This window comes from Panonychus citri, unplaced genomic scaffold, assembly GCF_014898815.1.
Source record: "Panonychus citri isolate SS breed McGregor unplaced genomic scaffold, ASM1489881v1 Contig00068, whole genome shotgun sequence".
In the NCBI taxonomy this organism is placed as follows: Eukaryota; Metazoa; Arthropoda; class Arachnida; order Trombidiformes; family Tetranychidae; genus Panonychus; species Panonychus citri.
Window position 1 is genome coordinate 590,331 of NW_026515473.1, and position 17,921 is coordinate 608,251.

General features: G+C 35.1%; 2 protein-coding genes across 2 annotated transcripts; both read left to right on the forward strand.

The window, feature by feature from the left end:
• Window positions 1-1,994: 1,994 nt before the first annotated feature.
• LOC128386393 (midasin-like) lies at window positions 1,995-15,480 on the forward strand. The gene is given in 3 exon segments (XM_053345422.1): window positions 1,995-5,783; window positions 5,786-6,259; window positions 6,262-15,480. Coding segments are annotated over 3 exon segments (13,281 nt in total). The 5' UTR covers window positions 1,995-2,195.
• On the forward strand, window positions 15,477-17,523 carry LOC128386394 (midasin-like). Its single transcript, XM_053345423.1, has 2 exons — window positions 15,477-16,826; window positions 16,948-17,523. Exons 1-2 carry the CDS (start codon window positions 15,477-15,479, stop codon window positions 17,365-17,367), a joined length of 1,770 nt encoding a protein of 589 aa, XP_053201398.1. The 3' UTR covers window positions 17,368-17,523.
• Window positions 17,524-17,921: the final 398 nt, after the last annotated feature.

Here is a 17,921-nt window from a genome sequence, read left to right on the forward strand (position 1 = left end):
TAAAGAGAATTTATTTTTCTCTTGCCAACAATTAATTCTGTTTTTCTATTTATACGACAATTTATTTTTCTTTCAACAATTAGTTTAATTTCTTCAATTTATTATCCTTGTTTTCGTCTTCTCTCGACTGTTTGTTATTCTGAGTTTGGTTCCTATTGGGACTCTTGTTGTATTTACATTTCTCTTTACCCGCTCTTTCTAGAGGCATCATGGAGGCTCAGGAGAGAAAGTTTTGTTTAAATTTCACTAGCTGATGATTCAGTTTTAGAAAGATTAAATTCTGATATCGAACCAGAAAGACTTTTACTATTAACGGAAAAAGATTTCATCGGATCAATGAAATTGGTAAAGGGAGTAAGCGATCTTCGTCAAATAATTAGTCATTATCTGGTTGATTTACCAGTAAACCTTAAGGAAAATATTGTAACAAGTTTGATCTCATTTTTGGAATGGTTTCTTTCAAAGACCAGAGAAAGTGGTTTAAGTTTCATCAGTATTCGTGATATCCTATCACTTGTTGTCTTCATTTCGACTATTTTAAAATAAGTCTATTTTTCATTCCAAAAGGTAACTTCAAGTTATCCTCTTCATCGTCAACTTTCATCTTCGATCCACAAACTGTCGCATCAAATGCTCAACGTTTATTTCGTGCAATGCAATTGCCAAAACCAATTCTAATTGAAGGTGTTCCTGGTGTTGGAAAGACTAGTTTAGTCCAATCATTGGCTAAAATTGCAAACTATCAAGTGAACATGAGACGATGAATCAGATGAAGCTGATAACAAAGTCTATTTGAATGGGTTGATGGTCCACTGGTTAAAGCAATGCAATTAGGATCAGTGTTTCTTCGACCTCGACCAATGAATGGATTTAAAGGTGATCAGTGGTTATTGTTACACCATCAAACTCCAATCATTGAAGCTCTGATGAAATGCGTTGAAATGAATTGGATGGCTTTGATTGTTGGTCCATCACAATCAGGTAAATCATCTCTAGTTCATCTGTTATCACAAATGGTTGGTGCAAGTTTGAAAACTATCATTGTTAATTCTGAAATGGATACGATTGAACTTCTCGGTGGATTTAATCAGAAAGATATCATTCACGATATTGAACGAATCAAAACTCTATCGAACCCTTAATCTGGAGTTTCGTCCGATTCAAATCAATCAAATGCGAATATGGCTCCGTTCGTGAGATTTTGAAAAGATGGTCCAACTACAAAAAGGAGAGTTCGTTTCAAACTCCTGAACAATGTCTCGATCGATTAAATAAATTGTCATCAATTGCAGACCAAGTTACATTGAATCTTCCACAAGTTCAAAGAGATTCCTTATTGCAAAGGTTATCTACTCTTATCTCTTATATCAAGAATAAAACTTCATTGACATCTAGAGGTTCATTCCAATGGATAGATTCAGTTCTTGTTGAAGCCTTACGAGAAGGAGATTGGCTTCTGATTGACGATACCAATCTATGTCCAGCATCGGTTCTCGATCGTCTCAATGGTTTACTTGAACCTGACGGAGAATTGGTTCTCAACGAACAAGGTTGCGTTGATGGTTTGACTAATTCAACATTCCAAGAAGCACTATTTGCCCATCACTCTAAATTATTAGAATCAAGTCAACAACTTAACGATGAACAATTAAATGGAAGCTATTTGGTCCGATTAGCAAGTAGAATCGCCCTCGAATTGAAATGTTCAACCAGCATTGAACAGATTTGTCTCCATTACCCTGAATTAAAGCCATACCAAAGTACATTAGATATCAAATCAAACAAAAATGACTTTTGCATCAAGTGTAAAACATTAAATTAATTTGATAGAATAAAACCTCATTAACATCAATTAACGAATTGTTATCGTAATTATTTCATTCCAACTCTAAAAGTATTTGAAATGGAAAAAGCGCCACAAATGAATTAGAAAATCTCGTAACCATGACAACCGAATGTCACATGTTTTCAATGCGTTTGGATTTTAAAGAGAATTTATTTTTCTCTTGCCAACAATTAATTCTGTTTTTCTATTTATACGACAATTTATTTTTCTTTCAACAATTAGTTTTAATTTCTTCAATTTATTATCCTTGTTTTCTTCTTCTCTCGACTGTTTGTTATTCTGAGTTTGGTTCCTATTGGGACTCTTGTTGTATTTACATTTCTCTTCATCCGCTCTTTCTAAAAGCAGCATGGAGGCTCAGGAGAGAAAGTTTTGGTTTAAATTGAGTCAAATGATTTCTAATAGTGATTTAGCTAAAGAATTGATTTTTCTTAAATTTAAGAAAGGATATTCACCTTTTCAAGGTGTTGAAAGTGTCAAGGTTATGCGAGAGATTCTCCTTGCTTCTTATCGTTTTATTTCTTGTGATCCTTCTTGGTGTCGATCAACTTGGGATTGGAGAAGTTTATGGCAATTAATTGATTATGAGAAATCAATTGAACTTAAATGGCTCTCGATGCAATGTATTCGTATTCTTTGTGATATTTCAGATGAATATTATTTTGATTGGATGGCAAAAAATTTTACTCCTGACAAAGAGCGTGAACTACGTTTAAAGTATCATTACATTTACAATGATAATCGGAACTCGCCTGCAATTACAAATGGTCAACTTCAATCTGCAAATACTGTTGATATTTATGGAATTAAAATGGTTAAGTTTGATGATTCGTCTTCTAATGTGACTGGAAAACATTCCCAACTGATTGTTGTCCCTTCAGTTGAAGTTAACTTAAGAAAATTGGCCATCGCCTTGTCCGAAAATCATCCGATTCTCATAGAAGGTCCACTTGGATGTGGTAAAACTAGTCTAATTGAACATATTAGTGAATTAACTGGACGCTCTAAACCACCGGAATTAACAAAAATTCAAATCGGTAACCAAGTTGATGGTAAACTTTTGGTTGGTACCTATTGTTGTACCGATATCATTGGTGAATTTGTTTGGAAACCAGGTCCATTAACAGAAGCCTTATTGAAAGGACATTGGCTCGTTTTTGAAGATATCGACAGTGCCTCAGCTGATGTACTAACCATCATGCTCTCGATTGTTAAATCAAGATCTTTAAGCGCAATCCCGGGCTGTTATGTATCTGGAGCGACAATTGACCCAAGATTTCGTCTCTTTTTCACTCGGCGAATCACCGATGGACACACTGAAGTGTTTTCTGGTTCAGATAAAGACATAATAATCAAAATGTGTGAGAAAATTTCTCTCGATAATCCAAGTCCAGATGAATTGGAGACAATAATTTCAAAACGTTGGCCAATGTTGATCCCAATTCTATCTGTTATTAGAGAAATCTATGATATTGTTACCGGAAACGATTCTCTTGATGAAACTCAGCCATCTTTTAACAATCGAAAAGCTTCACTTCGTGATTTTCTTAAATGGTGCCAAAGAATTTCAACTTACATCGATACGTTGATATTAACAGACGATAAAAGAAAAGCTTGTCTCTTGGATGCGAATGATTGTTTCCTTGCTAACATTTCAGATAAAAATGTTCGAATGATAAAATCTCAAGAAGTTGGAGTTAAACTTCACATTGCCACAGCGATTAGCCGACAAATTTTGATCAACCATAGACCTGATATCTCAATTAAACGTGATATCATCTCAATAGGACGAACCCATTTAAAGGGAATCACATGTGACAAATTACCAACCATTGGTTCAAAACAAACACCATTTTCTAAAACAAATTCATCCTTGTGTTTACTTGAACGAATCGCTTGTGCGGTTAATCACAATGAACCAGTTCTTCTTGTAGGTGAAACTGGAACCGGTAAAACTTCAACGGTTCAACATCTTTGTAATCTTTTAAATCGTCACCTCACCGTAATCAACATGAATCAACAAAGTGATACCTGTGATCTTCTTGGTGGATATAAACCTGTTGAACTTTCCTTCCTAATGGAACCTATTCGAGATGAATTCGAACAAATTTTCAGTCTAACCTTCTGTCAACAAGATAATGCCAAATTCTTGAGAAGTGTATCACCTTTATTTCGCCATCAGAAATGGGATAAGTTTTTAGATGTAATTCTTCATGTACAAACCTCTGCTCTAAAAGGTAACAGCCGAACTCTCAAAAGTCAATCACCTGAAGAACAACAAAATATTTTAAAACGATGGAATGATTTGGGTGTTCGAATTAACAACTTGAAAACCAGTTCGAAGGACATTCCACTTGTATTTACTTATGTTGAAGGAACTCTGGTTAAAGCGATGAGAAGAGGAGATTGGATTCTAATGGACGAAATTAATCTTGCTGAATCTGAAACGTTACAATGTTTATCATCTATTTTAGAGGCTGATGATGGAAATGTTTTACTTCTCGATAAGGCCGATGGTGAACCGATCAAAAAACATGCAAATTTCAGGCTATTTGCCTGTATGAATCCATCGACTGATATTGGTAAACGAGACTTACCTCTTGGTATTAGAAATCGTTTTACCGAGTTTTATGTTGAAGAACTTGAATCGGAAAGTGACCTGCGTGTTCTTGTTTCAACATACCTTCAAAGTGCTTTCAAAACTTCTTTCGTTGAACAGATTGTCCAATTTTATCTTTCAATTCGCAAAGAAGCCAAAAAAACCCTCAAAGATGCTGTTGGTGGTAGTCCTACATTCACCCTGAGGACACTTTGTCGAGCATTACAAGTGGCCGTAAGCATCAATTTCGATGCATCCTCTTCACCTCGTGCCTTATACGAAGCATTTTGCTTATCTTTCCTCACGCAATTAAATTCTGAATCTTATCAACAAGTAGAGCTTATGATTCTGAAAAATATCCTTAAAGTAAAAAGTGTTTCTTCAATCGCTAGCATGAATTTGATTAAACCTAAATCAGGTGATTATTTATCAATAGACGGATATTGGATACCTAAAGGAGCAAATGAACCTGTTACTGATGAATCTTACATTTTAACTGCTTCGGTTGATCGCAATTTACGTGATGTTGCTCGAATCATCTCATTAGGCCGATCGTATCCGATTCTTATCCAAGGAGAAACTTCAGTTGGTAAAACAAGTATGATCAATTACTTGGCGAAAAGATCTGGTAATGTCTGTTTAAGAGTAAATAATCATGAACACACTGATTTACAAGAATATGTTGGAAGTTATACTGCCGATGATAAAGGTAAATTAGTCTTCAAGGAAGGTGTTCTTGTTGAAGCCATGCGAAAAGGTTACTGGATTATTTTGGACGAACTGAATCTTGCATCAACTGAAGTATTAGAATCACTCAATCGTGTTCTCGATGAAAATCGTGAACTTTTCATTCCTGAAACTCAGGAGACAGTTAAAGCTCATCCTAAATTTTTACTTTTTGCCACACAAAATCCTCCTGGACACTATGGTGGTCGTAAGATGCTGTCTCGAGCCTTTAGGAATCGTTTCATCGAATTGCATTTTGATGAAATACCTGCTAAAGAATTGGAAATTATTTTACAAAAACGTTGTCTTTTACCACCTACTTATGCCAAGAAAATGGTTGTTACTCTTACAGAATTAAGAAGTCGTCTTCATCAAAGTGTTAGTTTATCGTTCGCCGGTAAACATGGTGGTGTAACCCTGAGAGATTTATTTCGTTGGGGTGAAAGGTATCGAATTTTCGCCAAAGAGTACGCATCTTCTCAACGATTCTATAACTGGGATCAACATTTAGCAAACGAAGGATACATGTTGTTGGCTGGAAGATCAAGAAACGAGATAGAGGAACAAGTTATTCGAGAAGTTCTTAGTAAAAACTTTAAGCTGAAAATTTCAACCCAGAAGAAATATTCGAGGCACTTTTCGATGAAAATCTTGCCCGTCATTCAATACCTGATGAATTTCGTCATCTCTTTTGGACAACACCTTTGAAACGTCAGGCTGTTCTCGTGTTTCAAGCTCTCAAGTACAATGAGCCAGTACTTTTGGTCGGAGAAACGGGTTGTGGAAAGACAACAATTTGTCAATTGTTTGCGGCCATGAAAAACAAACCATTGTTTAGTGTAAATTGTCACATGCATTCTGAAAGTGCTGATTTCCTCGGAAGTCTGAGACCAGTTCGAAGTCACGATGAATCAGATGAAGCTGATAAACAACAACGTCTATTTGAATGGGTTGATGGTCCACTGGTTAAAGCGATGCAATTAGGATCAGTGTTTCTTATAGATGAAATTTCACTTGCTGATGATTCAGTTTTAGAAAGATTAAATTCTGTTATCGAACCAGAAAGACTTTTATTATTAACGGAAAAGGTTTCATTGGTAAAGGTGATTCAGATCATTCGGATCTTGTCATCAAAGCTCATCCAGATTTTCACCTTATTTCTACCATGAATCCAGGAGGAGATTATGGTAAAAAAGAGTTGTCTCCCGCTCTTCGTAATCGTTTCACTGAAATTTGGTGTTATTCATCCACTAAATTAAGCGATCTTCGTCAAATAATAAGTCATAATCTGGTTGATTTACCAGTAAACCTTAAGGAAAATATTGTAACAAGTTTGATCTCATTTTTGGAATGGTTTCTTTCAAAGACCAGAGAAAGTGGTTTGGGTTTCATCAGTATTCGTGATGTACTATCACTTGTGGAATTCATTTCGACTATTTTAAAACCTTCATTAGACAAAGAAAATACATTTAATCCCGTTGATGCGATCCATCATGCTGTTCATTTAGTTTTTCTCGACTCTATGGGCTCCTCAGGATCAATGATTCGTGATGCGATTTCTTCCAAAAAAGAATGTGAAATCAAATTAAACTCGATTCTAAGTAAAATCTTCGGTACGACAAATTCTCCCCTTCAATCAATTGAACTCTCCCAACGCAGCGATATTCTGGGAATAAGTCCATTTTTCATTCCAAAAGGTAACTTCAAGTTATCCTCTTCATCTTCAACTTTCATCTTCGATTCACAAACTGTCGCATCAAATGCTCAACGTTTACTTCGTGCAATGCAATTGCCAAAACCAATTCTAATTGAAGGTGTTCCTGGTGTTGGAAAGACTAGTTTAGTCCAATCATTGGCTAAAATTGCAAACTATCAAGTGATCAGAATAAATTTATCAGAACAGACTGATGTTAGTGATCTTTTTGGTGCCGATCTTCCGGTTGAAGGATGTGAAGGACAATTCGCATGGAGAGATGGTCCATTGTTACAAGCACTGAAAAACGATTCATGTTGGGTTCTTCTTGATGAACTTAATCTCGCCTCACAAAGTGTCCTTGAAGGTCTGAATGCTTGTCTTGACCATCGAGGTGAAATTTTCATCCCCGAACTGAGTAAAACCTTTTCAGTTAGTAAACAAGCAACTCGGATATTTGCCTGTCAAAATCCACATGCTCAAGGAGGTGATCGTAAAGGTTTACCCAAATCATTTCTTAATCGTTTCACTCTTATTCATGTCGAAAGTTTAACAGCTGATGATCTCAAATTCATCATTTCAAATGTACATAAAACTTTACCATCTGATATCATTGATAAAATGGTCCAATTTAACGAAAAATTGTCAAATGAGATCAATTCAAGTAACAGTTTCGGAAGAAAAGGATCTCCATGGGAGTTTAATCTTAGGGACATTTTCCGTTGGTGTCAACTTGTTCTGTCTTCTAATGAATGTGAAAATATTAGCACAGATTTGATTGCTAATTCAATGAAAATTATTTATTCTCACCGATTTCGAACTCGTGAAGATATTGTTGTCGTTGAAAAACTTTTCGAGTCAACTTTCGATTGTAAAATAAAAAGGATGACAACCTGTCTCAAGCTCTATCCAGATCTACTTCAAGTAGGTCAATCGTTTTTACCTCGACCAATGAATGGATTTAAAGGTGATCAGTGGTTATTGTTACACCATCAAACTCCCATCATTGAAGCTCTGATGAAATGCGTTGAAATGAATTGGATGGCTTTGATTGTTGGTCCATCACAATCAGGTAAATCATCTCTAGTTCATCTGTTATCACAATTGGTTGGTGCAAATTTGAAAACTATCATTGTTAATTCTGAAATGGATACGATTGAACTTCTCGGTGGATTTAATCAGAAAGATATCATTCACGATATTGAACGAATCGAAAACTCTATCGAACCTTTAATCTGGAGTTTCGTCCGATACAAATCAATCAAATGCGAATATGGCTCCGTTCGTGAGATTTTGAAAAGATGGTCCAACTACAAAAAGGAGAGTTCGTTTCAAACTCCTGAACAATGTCTCGATCGATTAAATAAATTGTCATCAATTGCAGACCAAGTTACATTGAATCTTCCACAAGTTCAAAGAGATTCCTTATTGCAAAGGTTATCTACTCTTATATCTTATATCAAGAATAAAACTTCATTAACATCTAGAGGTTCATTCCAATGGATAGATTCAGTTCTTGTTGAAGCCTTACGAGAAGGAGATTGGCTTCTGATTGACGATACCAATCTATGTCCAGCATCGGTTCTCGATCGTCTCAATGGTTTACTTGAACCTGACGGAGAATTGGTTCTCAACGAACAAGGTTGCGTTGATGGTAATGTTCCTGTAGTCCGACCTCATCCAAATTTCCGCTTGTTTTTGACAATAGACCCAAAAAATGGTGAGCTTTCCCGAGCCATGAGAAATCGTGGAGTTGAAATTTACATTCTACCAACTTATAATGAAGATGATATTCGAAGTCAAATGATCAAGATTGGTTTGACTAATTCAACATTCCAAGAAGCACTATTTGCCCATCACTCTAAATTATTAGAATCAAGTCAACAACTTAACGATGAACAATTAAATGGAAGCTATTTGGTCCGATTAGCAAGTAGAATCGCTCTCGAATTGAAATGTTCAACCAGCATTGAACAGATTTGTCTCCATTACCCTGAATTACTGCCATACCAAAGTACATTAGATATCAAATCTAAAAAAAGTGAATTTGATTTTGAATCAAGAGATTTTAAAATTTTATTAGGAGATTCATTGGTCAGTACGGTTAACAAGGAGATTTCAACCGTTTCATCTATACCAACAAGTCTTTTCAATTCAGATTATGAAATTGATGAATTAATACAAATTATTTCTAGCTTGAGATGTTTCATTTCGAGATCAAGTCAGAAAGATTTTACTTATCGTCGATACTTAATTGATACAAAGTTTGGTGTATCTCTTGATGTCTCACCTTCCGACGAGGACTTACCATCAGCAATTACTCCTCTTCCTTATTCATCAACTTCAAGTGAATATTTACCAATAGATTTGCGATTTAATCCAATTGTCTGGGAAAGACTTTCATCCCAATTCGATGGAATCGAATCAGCTGATTACCAAAGAAATCTAAATCGTCGATCCTTAAGATACTTCAATTGGCAGCTAAATCTGATTCGAAAGTATTGTGATAATAAAGCTTCAACATCACTACTCAAATATCCAAATGATCGTAAATTGTCCATCATAACTGCCAAGAACCAAGAACTTTTAAAACTGATTTCGCATCTTTATTCGAATCTACAAAATCAGTGTGAACAAAAACTTTTGAATATTAGCCCGAGTTGTGAAGAGTTATATGAACTTCGAACGATTTTTATCTGGATTCATCAATTTTTCTGTCTTCTATCATCTGATTGTGGTCCCATTGACAATAAAAACACTGTCTTTGATAAGTTGCTAATTCTTTGGGTTGTTGTTCAAGACAAACTTCGTACTCACCAAACAATTGGATTTGATTTCAATCAACAATTATACATAAAATTCAACTCCTTACAAGGTTTGGATCAAAAAACTTCAATTGAAAAGTTTTCATTCAAGAAAAATTTATCTCCATCATTGACACTATACAAAGATGAACAAAGTGCCTCTCTTTTCATCAAATCAATGGAATTGTCTCGATTACTAAATAACAGTGACAATCAATTAACACTAAATCGCAATACTCAAATTTGCCTCGATGAAATTGTCCAAATTTACGACAATTTGTTAAATGAAAATTGTGATTATCTCATGTTGTCAGATCAACTTACCAAATTGGAAAGTAAAATAAGGGAATCAGTATTTTCATCCGACAATAATTCAGTTGGTCAGCATGATGATATGGACGAAAGGGGTGACCAAGAATTAGCTTCATCATTGGAAAAACCTTTAAATCGAATGGCTCAATTAGTTGTTCCTATTAATTATTTCTCTTTTTTCTGGAAACAGACTTGTCATCTCAAGAGTCTTGAGCCAATTGATTCAGTGATTCAGTGTCTTCAGGGTGTATGCATCTCACCAATACACTCAGTTCTGATTAAATGTTTACCTTTTGATTTGAAACTTCAAAAAGAAACACTTTTCTACCATATGATTGACTTCCATCGAACTTTATCTTGTGAAAATTTGTACTCACTTCTTGTGCCTAAGGAAAATGAAGATTCAACAAATGGAAAAGTTCTTGAAACATCAGAGTGGCTTAAATCTGGTTATTCTTTCTCATCATCACCAGTTATGACTCTTTTATCATCTAAATTACTCAACTCAGAATCTGTGCTTGGAACCATTGGTTGTAAAATCAATTGTATTGACAAACTTCAAACCTACGTTTCAAATAATTTCGAGACACTTGTCGATCCTCAGGCTCACGATTTTTCAAGTTATCACCTTGATCTCGTCGTTGAACTTATCAATAATGTAAAACCAACTATCGATGATTTCTTGTCACAATTGTCACCCGAATATAAATTGACTTTCTCTCAATTATGTCAACAAGTTTCAGGTGACATTTCGCAGATTGACAATCACACCAAAGGAACAGCAATGATATTATTTGGCTGTATATTGGCTCACCTCTGGTCACCAACGATGTTAATTGACCCCTTGCAAAAATGGTCCATCAAATTATCTCATTACCTTGAAGAACTTAAATTTTTGGATGAAGAATTAGCTTCTCAGAATCGGATATCAATCATTGAGACCGGTGAACCTATTATACCAGAATCAGATCATCCTCATGTACTACAAGCATTGAATCGTAAAGCGATTGTACTCAAGAAAATTGAAAAACTAAAAGCACGACAAGGACATCGACCTGTTCCCTCACAATATCAGAAATTGAGAGATGATGTTATTCAATTCTTATCAACTATACTTCCATTGGAAAAAGTGTTTGAACTAATCAAGAGTTTCGATAAAACTGATTTAGTTGGTCTACAGAAATCAATTTCTCATTTCATCAACCATATTCACAATACTTATCCTTTGTACGCAAACGTGTCCAATGAAATGCTTTTGGGTTTGTTAATAACTTTGAATGGATTGAACTTATCCTCTCATGAACAGTTGACTAGTAAAACAATCAAAGCCTATGAAAAAGGTGAAAAGCGGGAAAATCTCACCAATATCTTAAAATCAATGTTCCAATTTGCAACCTTGGATCCAATAACTCGTGCCATTGATGCAATTGATGTCGTAAAGTTGAAAGGCTTTCAAAATCTCACTCAACGGACAAAATTAGGATCAGTGAGCTGTTCAAACCTTTTGTACAAATCGGCTTTGGCTGAGCTGAAAAATGCCGCTCATTTATCTTTAATTCCCAACTATGATATTCTGGTGACTCTTTTCCAAGTGGTCAACACTTTTCTAAATTATTGGTTGACCAAAGAGGAAGAAAGAAAAGAAAAATTAGCAGAAGAAGAAAGTCTTTTCCAATACAAGGCTAAAACGCATCCCGAAGAACTGCCCGAGGAAGTTATTGATGAGAAGGAGATTAAACGTCGATTTCCAACCTATGAGAATGATTTCCGAGAATTCATGAAAGATCCTATCGGTATGGACCAAACCTCAATCGATGATAGTGATACCAAAAAGTCAGCAAAGATCATTGAAACTATCCAAGAAAGCGACATTGTTGAAATATGTCAACTTCATGCTGATGTCTCATCTGTTTTATCAAGGAAAAAAGTTCAATCAACAAATTCAACCGACATTTTCAAACCATTGATCTATCGATACCAAGTATTGACTGAAATCGTTGATGTTATTGGCCCTACTCTTGGTCGTAATTTAGACCAATCTTCAGCTGAATGTTCGTGGATGATGACTCGTCTTTTCGAGAAAACCTTGTCGTTCTCATTAAACTACAATTCTACATCGTCATACAATTTTTACAATGATCCAAAACCGGAAGAGCTCCGTGAATGTTACACCATTTTGGAACCTTTAAAAAATCGTATAATCAATGAGCTTCTTCCTCAGTTCCCTGGAAATCCAATGCTTCACCAATTACTCAAAATAATCGAAAGGCTTTATACTCTTGATATTAATTCACCTTTGGCTAAAATTGTGACTGGATTAGAGGTGTTGCTTCGTGCAGCTGAAGACTGGGAGCAAATGGCTCATAGGAAGATTAAATTAGTCGAACAATTAACTCCTGTCACATCTCTAGTAATTAAATGGAGAAAAATGGAGCTTAAATGTTGGTCAACGTTATTAGAATCAGTTCACCGTGAAATTGAACATAAACAAATCGCCAAAAACTGGTTCCACTTTTACTCAATGATTCATTCAATGTTATCAATGGATGAATCATTAATGGATGATAGTAATGAAGAAAATGAAAAGCAATTATTATCTTTGCTGAAACAATTCCTCGAGGAATCAACAATTGGCCAATTTAAACCCAGATTGAATTTACTGCGTAACTTTATCGATCATCAACTTTGTGTTGATTCAACAAGATCTCAACTTCCGTTATTCACAATTCTGGTCAATTTACATAAATATTTCTCTCAATTTGAGTCATCAGTCTCTGACGAAATAGCTAAGATACGTCAGCCCATTGAAAAAGAATTGAAAGAGTTCGTGAAGATCATGCGTTGGAACGATGGAAACTTTTGGAGTTTAAAGAGCAAAGTGGAAAAATCTCATCGAACTCTCCATCGTTTGACCAAAAAATACGAAAAATCACTCAATGTTCCAGTTATGCCTTTCCTGAAAATTTCGAAATCAGAATCTGATTTAAAGGCGATTCTTCTACCCAATCAATTAGCATCTGATGATATTGTTCACTCTCTTGAGCCAATACCATGTTCAGATCTTCAAACTCTCTCAAGATCTCATCAGCTAATAATCAAAGTTGGAAAATATTCGAAGAAAATCAAAGTGAGTACAAAAAATCTTCGAAAATCAATAAAAAGATTGGACCAACGAACTGGAGACATTGTTGAAGGAATTAAAGAAATGGCGAATCTTAAAGTCGCTCCAACAATAAAGGAAAAAGAGAAATATGAGAAAGAAGTGAAAGGAATCAACAACATGAAGCGACAATCATTCTCGACACTACTCAAAAATCTTGGAGAATGGGGAATATCGTTCAAGAAAGGAATCGAAATGTACAATTCGTTTGATTTGAATGAGACTCTTGCCACTTGTTTTCCATTCGAACCTGATTGGGGTCTTGCTATAAACAAAGAAGAATCTGATTCAGCTGATAAGTACTTTTATTCAGCTCTAATGCGGTACATAGATTTCAAAGCATCTTTAACTTGTCCATCAGATGATCTCAAACAAATTCGTAATGTATTTGAAAGATTAAGAGGAATTGTAGGCTTTATGCTCAACGAACTTGTTACATCTAAGCGAAGGATATTCAATCAGCTATTTGTGCTTAAAAAACTCGATAAAATCAGTGAAACGATCTCTAAGTGTTCAGATCGACAAACAAAACTATCTTCATCTACAACGTGTGACCATTGGCTATCTACCTTGTCAAGTTATCGTTTGAGTTTACAGTGTTTACTTCATCAAGTGAAAGAGCTTCCAATCAAATCAGATACCAATGAAAGTGAATTAACTTCAATTTGCAATGATTCTTTAAATGATTTGCTACAAATTTCATCAATTTTCACACCAACACCATCGACAATTTACAAATCTCCAATCGCTACATCTAAAACAGAATCCCAATTAGAAACTGCTTGGGATTTAATGGCAACATCATCAAGTAAATTGAAAGTTCATCTCGAATCCATCAAAACTTCACCCGGAACTGTAGTTGCTCATCTCAGTGAATTATGTGATAAAATATCAAACGATTTAATCATTTTCCGTGCCCGTTACCTTGAAACCGATTGTTCTGTGCAATCAGGAGAAATCACTCAATTAGTTTATCAAAAATGTGAAAGTTTCCTTGTGTCCATCTTATCTCATGTCCAAATATTGTTCAAAAATCTTGAAGAAACTCAGCCAAGTGATGAGAATCAAGTTTCCATGGATAAAATTTACTCCCAAGTATCAGGCAACTTTTTGGATAAACTCAACTTAATTGGTGTTCAACAAAAAGCTCAAGATATTCTGGATACCATTTCGAGCTCAATTAATTTACAAGATGAACAACAATTGACCATCTATCAAGATATCATTGTACACATGCATTCGTACCTGGACAAATATGTTAATTTGGTAAATTACTTTACACGAATTAATTTATCTTCATTCCGAGCTCGTTGTAAACTATTGTTCATTTTACTCGGACTGTTTACTGATGTTTGTAAACAAGGATTTTGTCTTCCTCCTCCCTGGCAAGATGAAAACGAAAAGACTGATACCAAAGATAAATTTAAAGATTTAACTGATGCTGGATTAGGTGAAGGTGAAGGTGAAGAGGATGTTTCGAATAAAATTGAAAGTGAAGATCAGTTGGATGAAGCCTTACCTTCCGGTGCTCAGAAAGAGGAAGACAAATCTAATGATAAAGATATAAAAGATGAGAAAAATGGTATTGAGATGTCAGAAGATTTTGAAGCTCCTGAATTTGGACCTGATGAAAAGGATGAAAATAACGAGGACAAGGAAGAAAGTGAAGAAGAGGAAGAGGAAGATGATTTGGACAAGAAGATGGGAGACATTGACGAGTCCGAAGGATTAGATGATAAAATGTGGGGTGATGACGAAGAAAGTGAGGATGAAGATGACGATGAAGACGATTTGGATGATGATGGAGATGAGGGAGGAGAGGAGATTGGTGACGATCGATTAGTTGCCAAAGATGATAATCAAGGGGTCAAAGAGAAAAGTAAAGGTAAAGACAAGAACAAGGATGACAAGGATGAGTCTGATACTGAAGAGATTAATGAACAAGAGATTGATGATGAATATGAAGGAGAACGACAAGATCCATATAAACAGAAAGGTGAAGGAGAAGATGAAGAAGAGGGAGGTGAAGAAGCTGAAGAATTTCCGGAAGACATGGAATTGGATGGTAACGAGGTTGGAGAAGGAGGCGATGAAGCGGAAGAGGAAGACAAAGACCAAGAAGAAAAGACTGAAGAAATAGATTCTGATGCTTTACCAGATGAAAATGAAGATCAACCTGGTGAACCAGATAAAGATGAAACTAAAGATGAGGTTAAGATTCCTGAGGAAGTTGCTGCTGATGAAGAGGAAAAATCAGCTGATGAAGAAGAAAAGAAAGAGGGAGAAGGTGAAGAACAAGGAGAAGAAGATGAAAAGATGATGAGCAAAATGATGAAATGAAAGAAGAGGAAAATGCTCCTGATAATCAGGTTGCTGATACTGAAGAAGCTCCTCTTGATTCTTGTGCTGATTCTGAATTGAAACCAAATGCTCAAGTTGATCCATTGAGTGAACAAGATGATAGAAACATGAACGAAGGAGCAAATGAAATGACCAAAGATGAAAAGGAAAATGAAGGAACTGGAAACAGTTCCAATCCAACAGAAGGACAAGCAAACGAGGGTCAGATAAAATCTTCAGCCATCCATGAGGAATCAACAAATGAACAAAGTTTAACATCTAAACCTCACCAGAAAAAGCGAGGAAATCGAAGCACAAGTGAAACTCCTGCAAAAGCAACAAAGAAACAACGAATCCTGGAAAGATATGAAACAGAAAAATCTAAAGCAGAATCTAAACCAGAAATAGATAAAAGCGATAAAGATAAAGAAGAGATTCAATCTTCATTAGTACAACATTGTGCTGATAATGAAGAATCTATGAAAGATGTTATCGATATTGCTGAAGATTGTGATGCAGCTAAAAGTCGCCCTGAGAATAATGAAAATGATGAAAATAAACCTGAACAGTCTGAAGATAATTTCGTTGACCCAGAGGAGATGGAAATTGATCAACCTGATGAATCAAATGAAGATTTAGTTCAGAAAAAGAAAGCAGAAAAATCTATTGGAAATAAACAAGGTCCTAAACAAGAAGATGAGAAAACAGGTAATGCTCCAGGGGAAGATGAAGAGGAAATGATTGACATGGAAGGTGATTACACAGAAACGTCAACAGCTCCTCGAGGACCTGAGTCACAATTCTACACTCAATTTGGTAAGAATGAAGAAGATCATGAAATGAACCAATCATCATGGTTTGATAAGTTACACGAGAGGATTGAGAGAAGTGAACTTTTGGTTGATGAAGCTCGAAAAGATGCTTGGAATCAATGTGAGAAAACTGTTGGTCCATTGGTTTACGAATTATGTCAACAGCTACAATTGGTTCTCGAACCAATGAAAGCGTCGAAAATGAAAGGTGATTATCGAACAGGAAAACGTTTGAATATGAGAAAAGTTATTGAATACATTGCCAGTTCCTATAAGAAGGATAAGATTTGGTTACGAAGAAACAAACCAAGTAAACGTCAATATCAAATTATCTTGGCAATTGATGATTCCTCATCCATGTTGGACAATCAATCGAAACGAATGGCTTTCGAGTCGATCGCTCTCCTGGGTAAATCGTTATCTCTCATGGAAGCCGGTGAATTGGCTGTTATGAGTTTCGGTGAACAAGTTAAATTACTTCATTCCTTTGGTGAACCATTTACAGACTCGGCTGGCTCGAAATTACTTTCATCTGTAAGTTTTATTTCTTAAATTGTTATTTGTTATATCATCAATTTAGTTTACCATTATAGTCATTTTGTTTCAATTTGTTTCGCTAAATTAATAATAATGTTTTACTTTTACTTTTATTCAGCTTGACTTTGGACAGAAACACACACGAATTGGTGGTTTACTTGAAACTGCTGCAAAGTATATGGTTCAATGTTCATCACGTAAAAGTGCCTTAGGCTGCGCTGTCTCTCAATTATTGATCATAATATCGGACGGACGAGGTCTTTTCAATGAAGGCGAAGCATTGGTTCGTCAGGCGGTTAGAAATATCCAAGAGCTTCACGTTTTTACTGTTTTCTTGGTAATGGACAGTCAATCAGACGGAAATTCTATACTTGATATTAAATCTGCTACTAAAGATTCGTCAGGAAATTTCACATTGGAGCCTTATATGGATAAATTTCCATTCCCATTTTATATTATCCTCAAAGATATCAACTGTATGCCAAGAGTTCTGGGCGAAGCCTTGAGAAAATGGCTCGAACTGGTCACACAGTCATAAATGCATTCGTTTCTAATACTAATTCAATAAGCAATTTTAAAAACAATACTATTGTAAATTCATTGATTTTGAAAGAAAAATGTTATGATAATATTAAATAGAAGGCTAATTGTAAATGAACAATATCTTCGAATAAAATATATTTATCAAATTGTACAAATAAACCGAGTCAACTTATTTTTCTCTAATTTCGGCTAATTGTCGATTCAGAGAAAAGCTAAAAAATCGTGACAATTAAAATGTTGTGAAACAATTAACATGTAATAGATAATATCGATTCTTTCAAAATAAAAATCAAAATAATGATTATCTCATGAAATCGTTTCCAATCAAATATCATTTACTACAATTCTGACTACAGATAAATTATGATGTTATTACTCACTAAGTTATTAATTGTGATTAAAATTTCTCTTAGAAATTTAATCTAATTATCAATAGACCAATAATTAATATTACAATATAATTATTATCATCGTGATCATCATTTAATTGGGATGGATATTGGAAAGGTGAAAATTGTTGTATTGGTATTTTAATTGATAAATAAGAAT